The following is a 14,348-nucleotide window of genomic DNA, read 5'->3' as shown; positions in this document are numbered from 1 at the left end:
GGATCTCACGTTGCTGGAAAAGGAATGAGAAGGATGTAAAAGTTACACGATAGTACAAACTTGCAACATGTTCTTCATTGTTTACAGTGATAGAATTGAAAAGAAAAGGTGCTTGTTTATTGCTCAAGAGGCATTTACGTTTAATGGCGCTATCTAAATAGTTTCTGTTGTAATCAGACTAAGCCAACAAAGTTTATTCATATTCAACCTTATTTATCAATGTTCCAATATTCTCAATCTCAACTCGAATGTCTGATTTATCCTCAAGGAACACACGGGGGTTCTTGACAATTCCAATACCAGCAGGAGTACCGGTGACAATGATAGTACCCGCCTCAAGGGTGGTTCCTTGGGAAAAGTATGCGATCATTTGAGGAATGGTGAAGATCATATTTTGTGTGTGGCCACTTTGGACGGTAGTACCATTGTAAATGGCTTTGATGGAGAGAGTGTGGGGATCCTTAATAACACTAGGCGACACAACCACAGGACCAATGGGCATAGAATCATCAAGACCTTTGCCAAAGCACCACTGACTTTGAGAAAGTTGAAGCTTTCTAGCGCTGATATCGTTGGATGCAGTATAACCCAAAACATAATTGTATGCGTCCTCTTCTTTAATGTCTCTTCCAGTTTTTCCAATGATGACACAGAGCTCTGCTTCGTAGTCACTTGTTTCATCTTGTGCACACTTTGGAATCTTAACGGCTTCTGGGTAGGGACCAATTAGGGCTGATCGAGGCTTGCTGAATAGGATGGGGACCTTGGGAAGAGGAAGGTTGGCTTCCTCGGCGTGATCTTTGTAGTTAAGTCCAACGCAACGAATGTAGTCGCATTGGTCTCGGGTAATTGGACAAAGCAGTTGCTGGACTGTAAGCTCCTTTCCTGTAACCTTGCCATCAAAAACACTTCCTTGTACCTCGTAGGCAGTGATGGGATGTCCGGAGATACTGTCCAAACCAATATCACGAGCAGTGTCGACAAGTTGACCCAAATGGACCTTGGCGTCTTCCTTGGCAATAAAGCGAATCAAATGAGTCCAGGACATGATGTTATTTCTGAATGAAGGTGTAAAAATGCTGACAGAATAGAGTCTGGTTTTATGTAGTGCCTGGCTGTAACCGCGGACATTGTTTCACGGGACGCCTAGAAAGTTTAGGCGAAGATTTCCGTCCAATTTCTTCCACCATCCAATTACCCACACATCCTCGCGTTCCCAATTTATCCGATTGAATCCAGAATCATAGATTTATATAATCCGCCAAAAAAAAGCACCTGTTACCTTCTTTAACACCCACACTTTTATGGTTTCGCCAACACAAGACACTGATGTTATCATTTGCGGCTGCGGCCCTACTGGAGCTTTGCTGGCTGGATACCTGGGCATCATGAATATCCGGTGCATAGTCCTCGAGAAGGAGCAAGAAATTGTCACTGATCCTAGGGGTATTGCACTAGACGAAGACGGTATCCGACTTGTGCAGGGCCTTGGGCTGTATAGTCATGTGTACACAGACATTGGCACATACGTGGAAAAAGTGAAATTTGTCGCTGGAGTCCACAACGACCTATACAGACAACCTTTCCTCACCTTCGACATGGGACTTAGTGATGGTGGAGGTGGCCATATGGGCCTTCTTGGTCACAAGCAACCGGCATTGGAGAAAAATATGCGATTGAAAATGTCAAGAGAACCTACTGTTGATTTTCGTCCGTCATCAACCGTTGTGAACATTTCAGAAGACCAAGAGAACGTGTATGTCAACTACAAAGACAAGGAAGGGTCCATCGTCAAAATTTGTTCAAAATTTCTAGTGGCAGCAGATGGCAAGACTGGCTTTACCAGAAAACAATATCTAGAGCCCAAGGGCATTATAATGGAAAACACCAATACAAAGTATAATGAGACTTGGGTTGCACTCAACTGGAAGATTACCCTTCCTACAGAAGACTCGCATCCAAATTTTCCGCTGTGGAAGCTTGGCTACACCCCTGAAGACGTTTATGAGAAGTTCTTTCCGTCAGACTTCAGATTTCTATGTAATCCTGAACGACCCGCGGTTTGCGGCAGATTTGGCCCACCGGACGAACGCTTGTGGCGATTCGAATTTGTCGTCATCCAAGAGGAAGACGGGCACAAGATGTCTGAATATGAGAGTATCAAGAAAATCGTCTTCCCGTATATTACCCACTCTGGAAGGAAATATGGTCTCCCGCAAGACGTGACTTATCCTGAAGACTGCATTGAAACTCTACGCTGCAGGCCGTTTACATTTGCCGCTCGCAGTTGTAACAAGTGGTCTCTTGGTCGTGTTCTCCTTAGTGGTGATGCAGCCCATGTGTTCCCTCCCTTTGGTGGTCAAGGCATTGCCTCCGGGTTTAGAGACGCTTCCGGTTTGGCGTGGAGATTAGCGGTAGCCTGTCGATCCAATTTCAAGGACTATGAATTGCTCTTCAAAGGATGGTACACAGAACGCAAACAACAACTTGATAGGTCTTTGAACACAACGGTCGAAAACGGTCGTTTCGTAACAGAGAAGAATTTCCTCAAAAACTTCATCCGAGATTGGGGTCTTTGGACTCTGCAACAAATTCCTCAAGTGCGCCGTATTCTGGCCAAAGGCGATACTCGAAATGGACTGCACAAGTATAAATTTGAAGAGGGTATGGCTTTTATTCCAAAAGGTGCTGGTGGTCTTCTTTTCCCTCAAAGATTTGCCAAACGGTTGACCTCTGGCAATGACCATGCGGAGATCGTTTTCACTGACGATCTGATATTTGACGGCTCTAAAAAATGCCTCTTCCAACTGGTCGTATTAGTGGACAAACTATCCGAGGTTGCCGATGCCGCTGACGCTCTTGTTGATATTGAGAACCTTTCCAACGGCGAGTTGGCTATCCAAGATGCAACTTTCCTTGTCCATGATCCACTAGAACGTAACACAAACGATAGCTTCCGGATCGCCCGCATTGCTACCATTGAAGAATTTGCTGCCTCACCCCTATGCGAAGGACGCCTCAAGCCTGTAGATTTTGATATTTACCGCATCAAAAAAGAGGTTGCTAACAGCAAGTACATAATCGTGAGACCAGACCGATATGTTTTCGCAACTTGCAATGATAAGACTGAGTTAGATGAAGCTGCAGCAAGTCTGGCCAAGCTACTATCATGAAATGGTAGGGACCGAATAAAATCATTTAGGCAACGGCATTGCCCCATCATCGAGAATTTTCAATAAAGCAACCATTTTTGCATGAATGAGTGATTGAAGCACGGGCCAACAGCGCTGAGTCTTAGAACGTTAAGGCGTACGAAAAGTGGCAAGAACTGCCGGTGCGTGCAGGCTGTGGGCTACTTTCCGTAGCATTATTAATCACATGGTACGAATTTTTAAAATTTCAGCAGGAAAATATGAACCTGCTCTCCATCCACACAACATGCTGGAAAAAGACCCATCTTCGAGCAATGAGGAAAGTTCCAAGAAGAGAGACTATAATAAGATAGCACAGAGGCAATATCGTAAGTTGTGTAAGGCTTGTACCGGTTGTGTGCCACTGAGGCGTTAATATACTGTTTGGCAGGCAAGAGGCGGCAGCAATATATCCAAGATCTCGAACAGCAAATTGCACTGTTAAGTAAAAGCGAAGACGTCAAGGTTCAACATCACCGAACCGCACTTCAGGCTGCCAATGACAAGAATTTACAACTGTCAGCCCTCATTGTCAAAATGGCAGAGCAGTTGAAGGAGGAAAGTCGATTGCGTATTCAGCAAGAGGCCAATGAACTTGCCCTCCCTGTCAATGTAGAGCTAACCTTTGAAAAAGCGACTACTAGCTCTGAAACGTCTGAAAGTGAAAAGAGCCATGATAACATGTAAGCCAACAAACAGTTTACTAGAAAGTTCCGCTATAGAGGGAGTTTTAATTAAACTAACTCGAACATTAGCTTTACCATAATAGATGCCGACGATGATACGTTGGCCAACAAGTCGTCCGCTTATAGAGACAATCAGATAGAATCATCCTATCAACCACCGATAGCTTCAGCAGAACAAATCAACGCCATTGCGAAACTGATCCATGTTGGTGAAGACCAAACGAAAATACCGGAACATCCTCACTTTTCACAACAGGCATCTTCATTCAGTCCCATATTGAAGAACTTGATGAACGAATGCTGCCAAACCCCCCTGGGAACCACAGTACCAAGACGAATAGACCTACAATCGTTTACCATGGCTAGAATTTGCTCTTTATTCACCGGTATCAGGGAAACCATGCTGGATACCGAATTTACGGTATCGCCCGATATATTCAAACCTTCCCAGTTGCAGTTGACGATTACACATCCTCCTGTTATTGATATCATTCCTTGGGCGTCCATGAGGGATCGAATTATATTGAATCTAAGTGTGATTGACATTGAGAGGTTCATGGATGACCTTCACGAGCATTGTAATGTTTGGGGCGGTGACCCACTCTTTACGCAAGGCTGGGAGATTGGTCCAGTGTTTTTTCAAAAGTATTGGTTTTTGTGCGACAAGGAGATGGTTAAAACCAGCAACTTTTGGAGAAGACAAAGAGGACAGACATATTTGAGATATGATAATCTTCCAATGTCATGAAAATATATTTTGAATAAATATAGGTATGCATCACTAGTTGCAAAACGCTGTTCACACTTGCTTTCCACCATTGGCAAGCCGTGGTTGTTCATATGTCGATGACCATAACGCTTATGAAAGTCATGCCTCACTATAGGGGTCCGACAATCAAATGTTCATACAAGTTACGTATATCAACTCTGGATAGATAGCTGCTCACGATGGAGTGAATAGACTCTGTTACTATTTATTTTTTGCTTTTGGATCATGATAAATTCATTCGATTTATATGCTACTAGCCCAGTCCAACTTTTACCGGTCAGCACTTACTGAGATGGTATACCGACCAGCCTCTATAACAGTTTCATTTTACTTGAACCTTGTGTTCAATGTCGTATCCTTTTCAGCTTCTATGCTCCTCTAGCCATATTCGCTGAGCCTTCAATGAATATACGGCGAGAAGGAAGACCTTGGCCTGGGAAGTAAAAGCACGATTAGTTTAACGACATAATGCGCAAATCCACATGGGCCTGCCACTGCGCTGTGTACTAACCAGGAACATCCACATAAAGCTGGCGATATTGCCATTTGCCCCTATCGTCCTTCACCATATTGACCATGCAGGTACCTTCATTGTCGGGTCCTTCAACATAAAAACGCATAAGCAAATGCTCCTTTCCCTCCGAGTCCTGAGCAAGTTGATGTAATATCCGTCTATTTCGGCGTGATCGACTTCGACTTGGTTCTCCATGACCTTTGATAGGAGAGCCTAGCATAGCACTCAATTCTTCATGTTGACGCACGCGGTCCAGCGCGTCCGAAAATATATGGGTCGAGCTTTGAGAGCTGAATAGCTCGGAACCAACGTAATACAGAATGGTGCCAGTGACAGCAGCTCCAGCCAAGATTAAACCTATATTAGCAGAGGTCTTGGTAGCAGCCACGACTTTTTGTGGGGCAGTCAGGTCCTTCCATTCCTTGACAGTTTGTTGTGAGATCAAAGCAGAACGGCGAGTGTCATTAGCGAGACTTGGTCGACTTGCTGAGAATGCTCGCTGTTGTTGTTTGAGAAGAGGACCTCGTAGGTTTGTGACGGATCGACGCAGCATTTTTTATCTGAAGGCTAAAGATGGTAGGGGAGGGGTTGGAGAATGACGTAGGGCGTGCAAAGGTAAGTCTCTCTCGTTAAAGGGAATTTTTAAAATCCCGCGTACTCACCTTCGTTACAGCACCAACCCACATCATGGCCTTCAGACGCATTGACATTGACCAGTACGACGAAGACATCTACACTGAAGAAGAAATCTTGGCTGACGCCGAGTCTGGTCGATCCATCGACGAGATAAATTCCGTTGTCGATGCCAGAGCTACCGATGTTAGAAATCTACTCACCAGGTAAGCCAATGGCATTGCCCCCCACCGCATGTACCGTACCTTACCAGTATTAAAAGTGTACTAAAACCCGCTTCTGCATTGCCATCTCGTAGAGGTAACAACAGCGATGCCTTGACCAAGTCCTTGGAGGATCCGCCCTATGGACGCAACCTCGAGAGTGCCAAGGTAAAGTAAAAGTATGGAGAGAGCTGGGTTTGTCTCGGCCTGGGTTCTAACAATGACTCTAGGCAAAGAACATAAAAACCGTGGTTGATGTGCTCAACCAGTTTAGAGCAAACGATATCCCAACAGCGATCAAAGGATTGAATTTGGACCAACAGGATGTCCTCATGAAGTACTTGTATGCCGCGCTTTCAAAGCCTGAGCAATTCAACTCTGGCATGATATTGAACTGGCATGAAAAGGTATATTAGGTGATCACATAAGAGAATGGACAACATCGTATATGTACTAATGTACCTTTCACAGTTGACCGAAGTTGCTGGCCCAGGATCCATTGTTCGCGTCATGACTGATAAGCGCACTGTATTTTAAATTACGCATCTATTTTTTTCTTCTATCCTGGGGGGTGTTTGTGAAAAATCCTGTGAAATACATTTGATTTATTTTTCAAAACATCAACAATTTTATGCCTGACCCAATGTATGCTGTCTATGTTTTATGCAATGCGCAATTGGAAGCCCGTTGATTCGGACGTACCGCCAAAAAGCGTTCCTGACAATGTATCGTCGTCTTCCATGCCGGCATGAGACGCTTGTGGAGCGGATGGACTGAGATATGTTTTTCGCCTGAAGGAAACTGTCTGTTAGTGCAAGGTTTAATAGTTACATTGCCCATCAATGAAGACTCACTTTTCACCTGAGCCCTTGGACGGCCAAGTTGGGAACATTGCCGGGTCTTTCGGTGCGGGACTTTCGCTGTGAAATAAACGAACGTGGATGAGCTACTGTGACATGCGCCATGTTCGCTTGATACCGGTTCTATTCTACTTACGAAAAGTAGGGATGGTTGAGCGCTTCTTCAGCGGATATTCTCTTTTTGGGATCATACGTTAACAACTTTGACATGAGATCAATGCCTGCTTCTGTTAGGTATAAGAACTTGCTACGCAAATTATTGTAGCTAAGAAATAAAAATAAGAACAAAGTTGAATATAAATCCATTGCATTCTTCATGGTAGTTTCAACTTACGGTTGGTTCACAAAAGCAATATTTTTGGCATGCGGCAGATCTGAAAAACCTGGCCAAATCTTATCGTTCGGCATTCCGAGAAGCTTAAATATCTATATGGCGCAAAGCAAATCCCATTGGTTACCGCCCCTTTTTTCCAAATATTAAACATCGATGCATTACCTTATCCAGTTGTTCGATTTCACTTCTACCAGGCAGTAAAGGCTCTTTGCGTACCAGTTCAGCAAAGATACAGCCAATGGACCACATGTCGACGGCCGTGGAATACTCTTTTGCCCCCAACAACAGCTCTGGCGCTCTATAGATGGTCGTCATGAGTTCTATAAACATACATTGCCCCACCCCAAAAATGTTCATATGATAGGATTACCTGTACCATAAAGTCACGACAAGTTGAGTCATGTTTCCCAATGGACTTCCATACGTCCTTGCCAGCCCAAAGTCAGCCACTTTAATTTGGCCTCTATTGTTCAACAGCAGATTGCTTGTTTTTAAATCGCGATGGATCATCCAATTGTCGTGCATGAGAGCCACCGCTGATAACAGCTGGATCATAATGGTCTTGACCTCGGACTGCAGAAACGGAGATTTCATGTCTTCCATGAGCGCCTTGAGATCGTGATCAATAAAATCCATTACCATAAAAATCCTGTGGGGAATGATGAGATACAACTGGGTTCCCGATCGTGACGGTAGTTGAGTGAACTTACTGGTCAAACTTGTCTCCAACGACAATCTCACGAATGTTTACAATATTCGGATGCTTGGCTAGCATAAGCGTTCGGATCTCTCGAAGACTAGTAATAGGGAATCCATTCTTTTCCTTTTCCAACTTGAACTTCTTCAATGCCACGATATCGCCTGTTTTTCGATCTCTTGCTCGAAAGACAATTCCATACGCACCCTCTTCAATTCGGTTGAGTTTCTCATAATTATCTACATGGCGACAGCTGTGTAAAGTGGGCATGGGTGGCTTCGGAGGCGTTGGAACCACACGTCGTACCGGAGGCATACGCGTCGTCCTTTCCTCTTCCGTCGCCGACAAGGTAGTCGGTTGCGATGTTTGCGTATGTAATGCATCACGCTGAGAATGTGCAGCCGCGCCTCCCACCTTGGCTTTCTTGATTGGCTTTGATCGTTTACTTGAAGGATCATGGACTTCTGAATCACTTTCGTCGGATTCCCATTTGGATTTGCGTAAGCTCATAAGGATTTAGGAAACTTTTTTTTTTTTTTTTTACACTTTCGGATTAAAGTCCGGGGCAAAAGTTGAAATAGACGTTGGCTAGCCGCAGTAGATCCGTGACGGAGTTTTTGACAAAGGCCGATAGATAATTGAGACGTTTGCTTCAAACACCTAAATAATTGATCAGCTTACCTACCGTTCAGCGCAATCAAGTATATCAAAAGGGGTTTCGCAAGCAAAAGGAAGGTAAAATAACGACCGAGTCTAGACTCGCTACATGAGGCATAAGGAAGTCAAGCCAGCCAGCCCCCGAGAGCCCGGTAGGGTGGTGGTTAGGTTTGCGTAATCACCGAACTTTCATTGTTGGATCAAGAGTCATCGTGGTATATGCGAAAGTTTATATAAGTAGTGCGTGGTAGTGTGAATATCCTTTTTCTTTTCTATATCCCGTCTTCATCACCTAGAGCATCCTTTTTCCTAGAGGCCATAGTATGCAAACGAGCCATTTTTATCTGTTATTGACTCACTTCTACTACTCTACGTAACTGTTTTATCAGTGATCTCCATCTCTTTCACACAATGTCTTTGACTCGATCTACCACTGTTCAATCGCAACAGTCAATTACCTACGACACTACCATTGTTGATGAAACCATCATCGGTCCCCCGCCTGAGGAATCGTTAGAGAAAGGCGGCGAACCTGATGATGAATATGAAGGAATTCGTAACCGCGGCTGGGTATGCGCATTGGGCGCTTTCCTCGTCAACTTTTTCCTGAGCGGTAGTACTCTTGCTTTTGGAAACTACATGAATAAGCAAGTGTTCAACCCCAAATTCCTTTCTCTTAATTTTGTTCATTTTTTGCGTGTTGGTAGACTGACGCATCTAAGCAGAAGCTGATCTCGCTCGTTGGCAATATGTTGTTTGGGTGGTGTCATGATGCCTTCACTCTCTTCTGACCTCCTAATGTTTCCACTTTCGCTAACGCATGTATCTTTAACATCCTCTTTTTTATACTCCTATGTTTCGATGATCTGCTCAATTGTGCGCTATATTCGATGCTTACCTTACACAATCCATCTGCACACCATTCGATTTACTTAGCTATCTGACTGTAGCATTTCCCGAACGAACAGCTTTGGAAGTCTCCTTCATAGGCTCAATGCAGTCTGGTCTGATCAACTTGCTAGGACTTGTTCTCCCTCTCATTATTCAAAAGATCGGATACCGAGGAACTATCCACATTGGCACCGTAAGCGAACCTTTTCACGAAAGATTTTAGGGTTTCCCTTTTATTTACTTTCTCTTTGGTTGGTGTAACAGATTCTTGCTCCAATGGGTTTGATTTGTGCTAGCTTCACTACAGAGTTCTGGCAGCTGTATCTTACTCAAGGATTGATGTATGGCGTTGGTGGCGCCATGGGCTTTCAACCAGCTATGATGATTCCAGCCCAGTACTTGCGGCGCAACCGCTCACTAGCTGGTGGTATTTCCATTTGTGGCTCGGGCATTGGCGGGCTCTGCTTGAATCCGGTAGGTCTTTTAACTTTCTGTCTAACGCGGTAGACATCTTGACTGACTTTTATGGCGATTGTACCAATTTAGTTGATCTCCAGTTTCATCTCCAAATACGGATACAAAGCAACCTTGAGATATCATGGCATCATTGGCCTAGGAATCATGATTGTCGGCGATCTACTTTGTGAGTCCTAACATACCCATATACTCTCAATTTTTGTACATGCCTTCTAAACGACTTCCTATTCCTCTTTGCAGGCAAGCCAAAGTATGAAATGCCAAGGACAACAGGACGAGCTAAGTTGATTGATACTTCCTTGCTGACCACCCCCATGTGGCTATTGCTTGGATTCTCAGCTTTAGTCCCTTTCGGATACCTTGTTCCATTTTATCTGGTCCCAAGTACGTATGATTAGAACAGTGTGTGCTGATCGTGAAACGCTGTCTTGCTCATCGCTCTTGTTTCCATCTACAGTGTACAGTGTAAGCATCGGCCTTACCGCCAGTCAAGGTGCATTGATTGTTGCCGTTGGATCTGGTATAAATGCAGCATCCAGAGTCATCTTCGGAACGCTTGCCGATCGGTCGCTGTAAGTACCGGTTTCTGTGTGAGGAATTGACCCAGAAAAAAAAAAAGTTTCTAACGTTGCTTGGTACAGTGGTCGACTGAACGTCATGTTTCTTCTTACCTTCATATCTGCTGCTAGTACGATGCTCATATGGCCATTTGCCAAATCATATGGTGTATTGTTTTTCTACTTTATCGTATATAGTGCATCGGGTGGAGTGTAAGTACCAATTTAAACCAACACATGGTAAGGCAAACTATCTTCCTTACACATCTCTGTATACCAGTTTCCTATCCGTTCTGCCTGCTATCGCGATCGAAATTGTTGGCATCGAACACCTCGCTCAGGGCATGACAATGTATTTTCTCGCAACTGGACCAGGATTTTTGTTAGGTAAGCATTACCTACCCTCGTGCATACATGTATTCATACGGAGAGGGGTTAATTTGGAAACTTTGTTGCAGGTACACCTCTGGCTGGTCAAATCTTTGACGCCTCCAACTACGTTACTGCCATTGAATTTTCAGGTGCAATTACGGTTCTCGCTTCGATTATGGCTCTTGCTCTGAGAATCAATATAGGAGGCTATAAGCCTTTCATTAAAGTATAGAAAGCTACCCTGCTGGGACGTGTACATTTCCATTTTTCTTTTGTTTTCTCCATTACCACGGTTATCATCTCTTTTGTTGCTTCTGTGCCTTCCTCACTCCAAGTATTATCACACAAACCGCATCCATGTTCTTTAATTTCGTCACGGTTTTCTCACTTACGCTGCCCTTCGGTCGCACCTTTAGTCTAGTATCCTCCTCACTACTCGTCCCATGTTATTTCCATTGCCCTCATTCAGCACGCTTCTTTGTTTCTTTCAGAAATGCTTTTATTTTATTTTATTTTATTAAACTTTTTACCAGTGTAAAAAAAAAACAAAGGTTATCGATTGCAAAGGAAATAACACAGTTGAAAAACTTTTTGGGTGATGGCATGGGGGTAAAGTGCAAAGGGATTGCACATGTGTGAGTGTATGTGCAAAACGAAGGGTGGAGAGGGTGGAAAAAATTAAAAAGAAAGAGGTGAGATGCAATTGTGTACAATGTGATCTATCTAGTCCATGATGTCAATATCTTCTTCATCGGCATCATCAGATACATGCTGAGTATAGGTAGGTGCCAATGGTCCAGCCAAGGAGGCAGATACTGATTCATGGACTATGACTTTATCTTCGGTGACGCCCATATCCATTTTTTCATCACTATGAACAACGAGGGGAACTTCGTTGGATATATCTTCATCATCGTCGTCAGAGGGTGCAAGTAATTCTTCCAACATTCTTCTCTTGTGTACAGCTGCCCGGCGCTTTGGTCGTGATGCTGCAATACTTTCGGGATCAATGGACTTGTGGCCAGTTTTGGACTTTCCGCCAGCTTGATGGACAGTGACGGAATTTAACGTACTCAAAGACAATGGGCCGTCACCAATTGATCCACCTAAACCGAGTGACAGTTCATCAACAATGACCGTATGGCCACCTATTATATCTTCTGTCATTTTGCCGTGCTTTGTAATAGGTGATCTCTGCTTGCGAGTACGTTTCCGAGCAGGCGTCTGTCGTTGGCGTCTTCGTCGCTTTGGCAACTCATACACTTGACTATCATCGTCGCTGTCGTCGTCAGAATCAACAGGTCTGGTTCTTGATTTTTTAGGGGTTTGTTTGGTTTCTTGAATAACAGGGCGAGCACACAAATAATCATTCAGTTGAACAGAGGGACCACCGTGTTGCTCTAAAACACATGCATCGACATACGCCAAAATTCGACCCAAGCGATCTTGATCCAATCGAGTAAGATCAATTTCAACTTCACCACCATGCGATTGCTCGTCTTGATCTGAACCAATGATGGTAAGGATGGCAGGAAGCTTTTCAGCATCCAACTGGGTTGTGATCTTTTCCAAAATAGATTCTTCCATCTGTCTTCGCTGCATGAAAGAAGCGACAGGCGTCGAGCTGTTTCCTCGACTAGCATATGCCTTTTGGTAAAGGAATTGCTCCTCATCCTCAGAATCTGAACCGTCTTGTTGATCGAAAGCTGGCTGGGTGCAGTCAGCGAGCAACACAGGCTCTTCCTCTTCTTCGTCATCACTGTCAGACGATTCTGATTCAGAAGACATGGCAACCTGAACGTCGTCAATGTCTTGTGTAAGGTTATGGTCGATACTCTCACCACAGGTGGAATGAGAGGTCGATAATGGTGGCGATAATTCTGGCTCGGTAACGGCTGGTGAGTCGTGACTGGGATAAAACGTCATTTCATCGTAAAGACCAGCTGCGATCTCGTCGCCACCGAACAGATCCCCGAGGGTATGGGGAAAGATAGAAGATTCCAAGGTGGGGGATTCTACCTGATCTTGCCATTCGTTGATCCATGAAGGAACGGATTCGCTAGGTGACAGAGTTAGTAATGTTGCCATCAAGCCAACTTCAAGTCTATGAGAATGAAGCATACTTCATCATGATATGTTCGATTTCTTCAGTAAGGTCTTCTGCCGAGATCATATCGTGCCACTGATCCCAGGCAACATCTTGTTTCAAGTCAACAGGCTCAATAAAATCTCTTGGTGCAAGTTGCACACTAAAGTGTTCTTTTGATTAGTTTTTCAATTCATGTTATTTGATATCAAACAATAGATCACGCACCCGCCCATATTTGAAGTACAAGGAAGAACGCGAGGGAAAAGTATAAAGAAAGAAAAAAAATCTCTTCTTTGAGACTAAAAAAAAAAAAGAATTTTTTTTGCGACAGTCAAAAAACGAGCGCCGTTAAAGTTGACTCTCCGCCCTGGGACGCCTTTCCACCGTCACACGTCGCCTCCAGGCACTCTCTCCTTATGCTCGTCTTCACTCATCCGCTGTTCTTCTATGACCTGGAAAAACCAGCAGAAATCAACAACTTCTTACCGGAAGGTACTCACTTTTGGAATAATGACTGGGTCAGCGCCTTTTCAGCAGTGCGGCATACCAATGGACTGATCTACGTTACCACCAATCTCAACAGCCTGTATGAGATCGATACTAGCGAACGAAATGTTCGACCACTGTCGAGATTTTCCACTTGGGCCTTCTGTAGACTGGTCAGCTATGAAAACGAGTTGCTTTGCTTTGGTAGCCGGTTGACGGTAGTGGACCCTGCCACCGGGTCAAGTAAGCCTTGGATTGAAGAAGAAGGCCTCTTCGACAGTTACTGGAGTAGAACCCGGGCAGCTGTGGTTCATTTGTCCAAGATCTACGTAGCGACACAAACTAATTCTCTCTACTGCATTGGCAGAGATAAAAATCCAACTCTGATAGAATCGAAAACTGATTGGTCGACGTGTTCAGCGTTGCTGAGCGCAAATGATACACTGTACGCCACACTTGGTTCTGGGTTATTTGCTATAGACACCACGACTGGCGACGCTACTTTAATAGCAGAAGTCAAGAGCCAAATCAAATGTGGCACAGTTGGTGCTGATGGATGCCTTTACGTTGTCACAAAGGATGGTTACTTGTACAAGTTAGAGTCAGACAAGCTTGTTGACATGCTTCAAAAAACTCCATTAGGTGTGGCGTCGACCATGGCTTGAGGAGGAGCACTTGTGAACCTCACGTGAAATGACTAGCTATTTTTTATGATAATCAAAAGACATTATTTCAATTCGATGTCATTTACCCTGTACTCTCGTTAGTCTTCTATAAACTACTTAGAACATATATCCCATTGTTGGAAGAATGGCTCCTGCATTGTCGACCCTGTCTTCCAAGAAAAAAACAGTAGGCTCCATAGCCCTCGTTTTGTTCTTTACACTCTACAGAAACAAGCAAGCTATTGCCAAGTTTGCACAGTCGACCTT

At 44.2% G+C, this 14,348-nt stretch overlaps 10 protein-coding genes across 10 annotated transcripts; 6 read left to right on the top strand and 4 right to left on the bottom strand.

Annotated features, from left to right (window-relative positions):
- Positions 1-95: 95 nt before the first annotated feature.
- Positions 96-1,176, bottom strand: K450DRAFT_242367 (uncharacterized protein). The gene has a single exon (XM_051589238.1). It carries the CDS (start codon positions 1,046-1,048, stop codon positions 194-196), a length of 855 nt encoding a protein of 284 aa, XP_051444497.1. The 5' UTR covers positions 1,049-1,176; the 3' UTR covers positions 96-193.
- On the top strand, positions 1,177-3,290 carry K450DRAFT_242365 (uncharacterized protein). The gene has a single exon (XM_051589237.1). It carries the CDS (start codon positions 1,305-1,307, stop codon positions 3,171-3,173), a length of 1,869 nt encoding a protein of 622 aa, XP_051444496.1. The 5' UTR covers positions 1,177-1,304; the 3' UTR covers positions 3,174-3,290.
- A 148-nt stretch (positions 3,291-3,438) lies between these two features.
- Positions 3,439-4,625, top strand: K450DRAFT_199494 (uncharacterized protein; the record flags this gene model as incomplete). The annotated part of the gene is made up of 3 exons (XM_051584606.1): positions 3,439-3,520; positions 3,583-3,874; positions 3,947-4,625. The coding sequence occupies 3 exons, from the start codon at positions 3,439-3,441 to the stop codon at positions 4,623-4,625; spliced, it is 1,053 nt and encodes a 350-aa protein (XP_051444495.1).
- Positions 4,626-4,803: 178 nt separating this feature from the next.
- On the bottom strand, positions 4,804-5,781 carry K450DRAFT_242362 (uncharacterized protein). The gene is made up of 2 exons (XM_051589236.1): positions 5,158-5,781; positions 4,804-5,043 (listed from the first exon to the last, which is right to left on the bottom strand). The coding sequence occupies exons 1-2, from the start codon at positions 5,711-5,713 to the stop codon at positions 5,015-5,017; spliced, it is 585 nt and encodes a 194-aa protein (XP_051444494.1). The 5' UTR covers positions 5,714-5,781; the 3' UTR covers positions 4,804-5,014.
- A 37-nt stretch (positions 5,782-5,818) lies between these two features.
- K450DRAFT_242357 (uncharacterized protein) lies at positions 5,819-6,592 on the top strand. The gene is made up of 4 exons (XM_051589235.1): positions 5,819-5,999; positions 6,092-6,164; positions 6,227-6,403; positions 6,468-6,592. The coding sequence occupies exons 1-4, from the start codon at positions 5,848-5,850 to the stop codon at positions 6,531-6,533; spliced, it is 468 nt and encodes a 155-aa protein (XP_051444493.1). The 5' UTR covers positions 5,819-5,847; the 3' UTR covers positions 6,534-6,592.
- On the bottom strand, positions 6,450-8,459 carry K450DRAFT_242350 (uncharacterized protein). Its single transcript, XM_051589234.1, has 7 exons — positions 7,901-8,459; positions 7,561-7,839; positions 7,353-7,488; positions 7,191-7,282; positions 6,993-7,121; positions 6,851-6,916; positions 6,450-6,787 (listed from the first exon to the last, which is right to left on the bottom strand). Exons 1-7 carry the CDS (start codon positions 8,395-8,397, stop codon positions 6,658-6,660), a joined length of 1,329 nt encoding a protein of 442 aa, XP_051444492.1. The 5' UTR covers positions 8,398-8,459; the 3' UTR covers positions 6,450-6,657.
- A 376-nt stretch (positions 8,460-8,835) lies between these two features.
- On the top strand, positions 8,836-11,319 carry K450DRAFT_242344 (uncharacterized protein). The gene is made up of 9 exons (XM_051589233.1): positions 8,836-9,191; positions 9,481-9,628; positions 9,700-9,909; positions 9,982-10,078; positions 10,153-10,296; positions 10,370-10,484; positions 10,554-10,682; positions 10,750-10,856; positions 10,928-11,319. Exons 1-9 carry the CDS (start codon positions 8,956-8,958, stop codon positions 11,071-11,073), a joined length of 1,332 nt encoding a protein of 443 aa, XP_051444491.1. The 5' UTR covers positions 8,836-8,955; the 3' UTR covers positions 11,074-11,319.
- K450DRAFT_242341 (uncharacterized protein) lies at positions 11,116-11,723 on the top strand. Its single transcript, XM_051589232.1, has one exon. The coding sequence runs from the start codon at positions 11,199-11,201 to the stop codon at positions 11,478-11,480; it is 282 nt and encodes a 93-aa protein (XP_051444490.1). The 5' UTR covers positions 11,116-11,198; the 3' UTR covers positions 11,481-11,723.
- Positions 11,565-13,163, bottom strand: K450DRAFT_199489 (uncharacterized protein; the record flags this gene model as incomplete). Its single annotated transcript, XM_051584605.1, has 3 exons — positions 11,565-12,900; positions 12,965-13,090; positions 13,156-13,163. 3 exons carry the CDS (start codon positions 13,161-13,163, stop codon positions 11,565-11,567), a joined length of 1,470 nt encoding a protein of 489 aa, XP_051444489.1.
- A 183-nt stretch (positions 13,164-13,346) lies between these two features.
- On the top strand, positions 13,347-14,081 carry K450DRAFT_272024 (uncharacterized protein; the record flags this gene model as incomplete). The annotated part of the gene is made up of 1 exon (XM_051593037.1): positions 13,347-14,081. The coding sequence occupies one exon, from the start codon at positions 13,347-13,349 to the stop codon at positions 14,079-14,081; it is 735 nt and encodes a 244-aa protein (XP_051444488.1).
- Positions 14,082-14,348: the final 267 nt, after the last annotated feature.

The sequence above is a fragment of the Umbelopsis ramanniana genome (assembly GCF_025399195.1).
Source record: "Umbelopsis ramanniana AG unplaced genomic scaffold K450scaffold_29, whole genome shotgun sequence".
Classification (NCBI taxonomy): Eukaryota; Fungi; Mucoromycota; class Umbelopsidomycetes; order Umbelopsidales; family Umbelopsidaceae; genus Umbelopsis; species Umbelopsis ramanniana.
The sequence above is the reverse complement of the archived record's forward strand: the minus strand, read 5'-3'. Positions and strand labels throughout refer to the sequence as shown.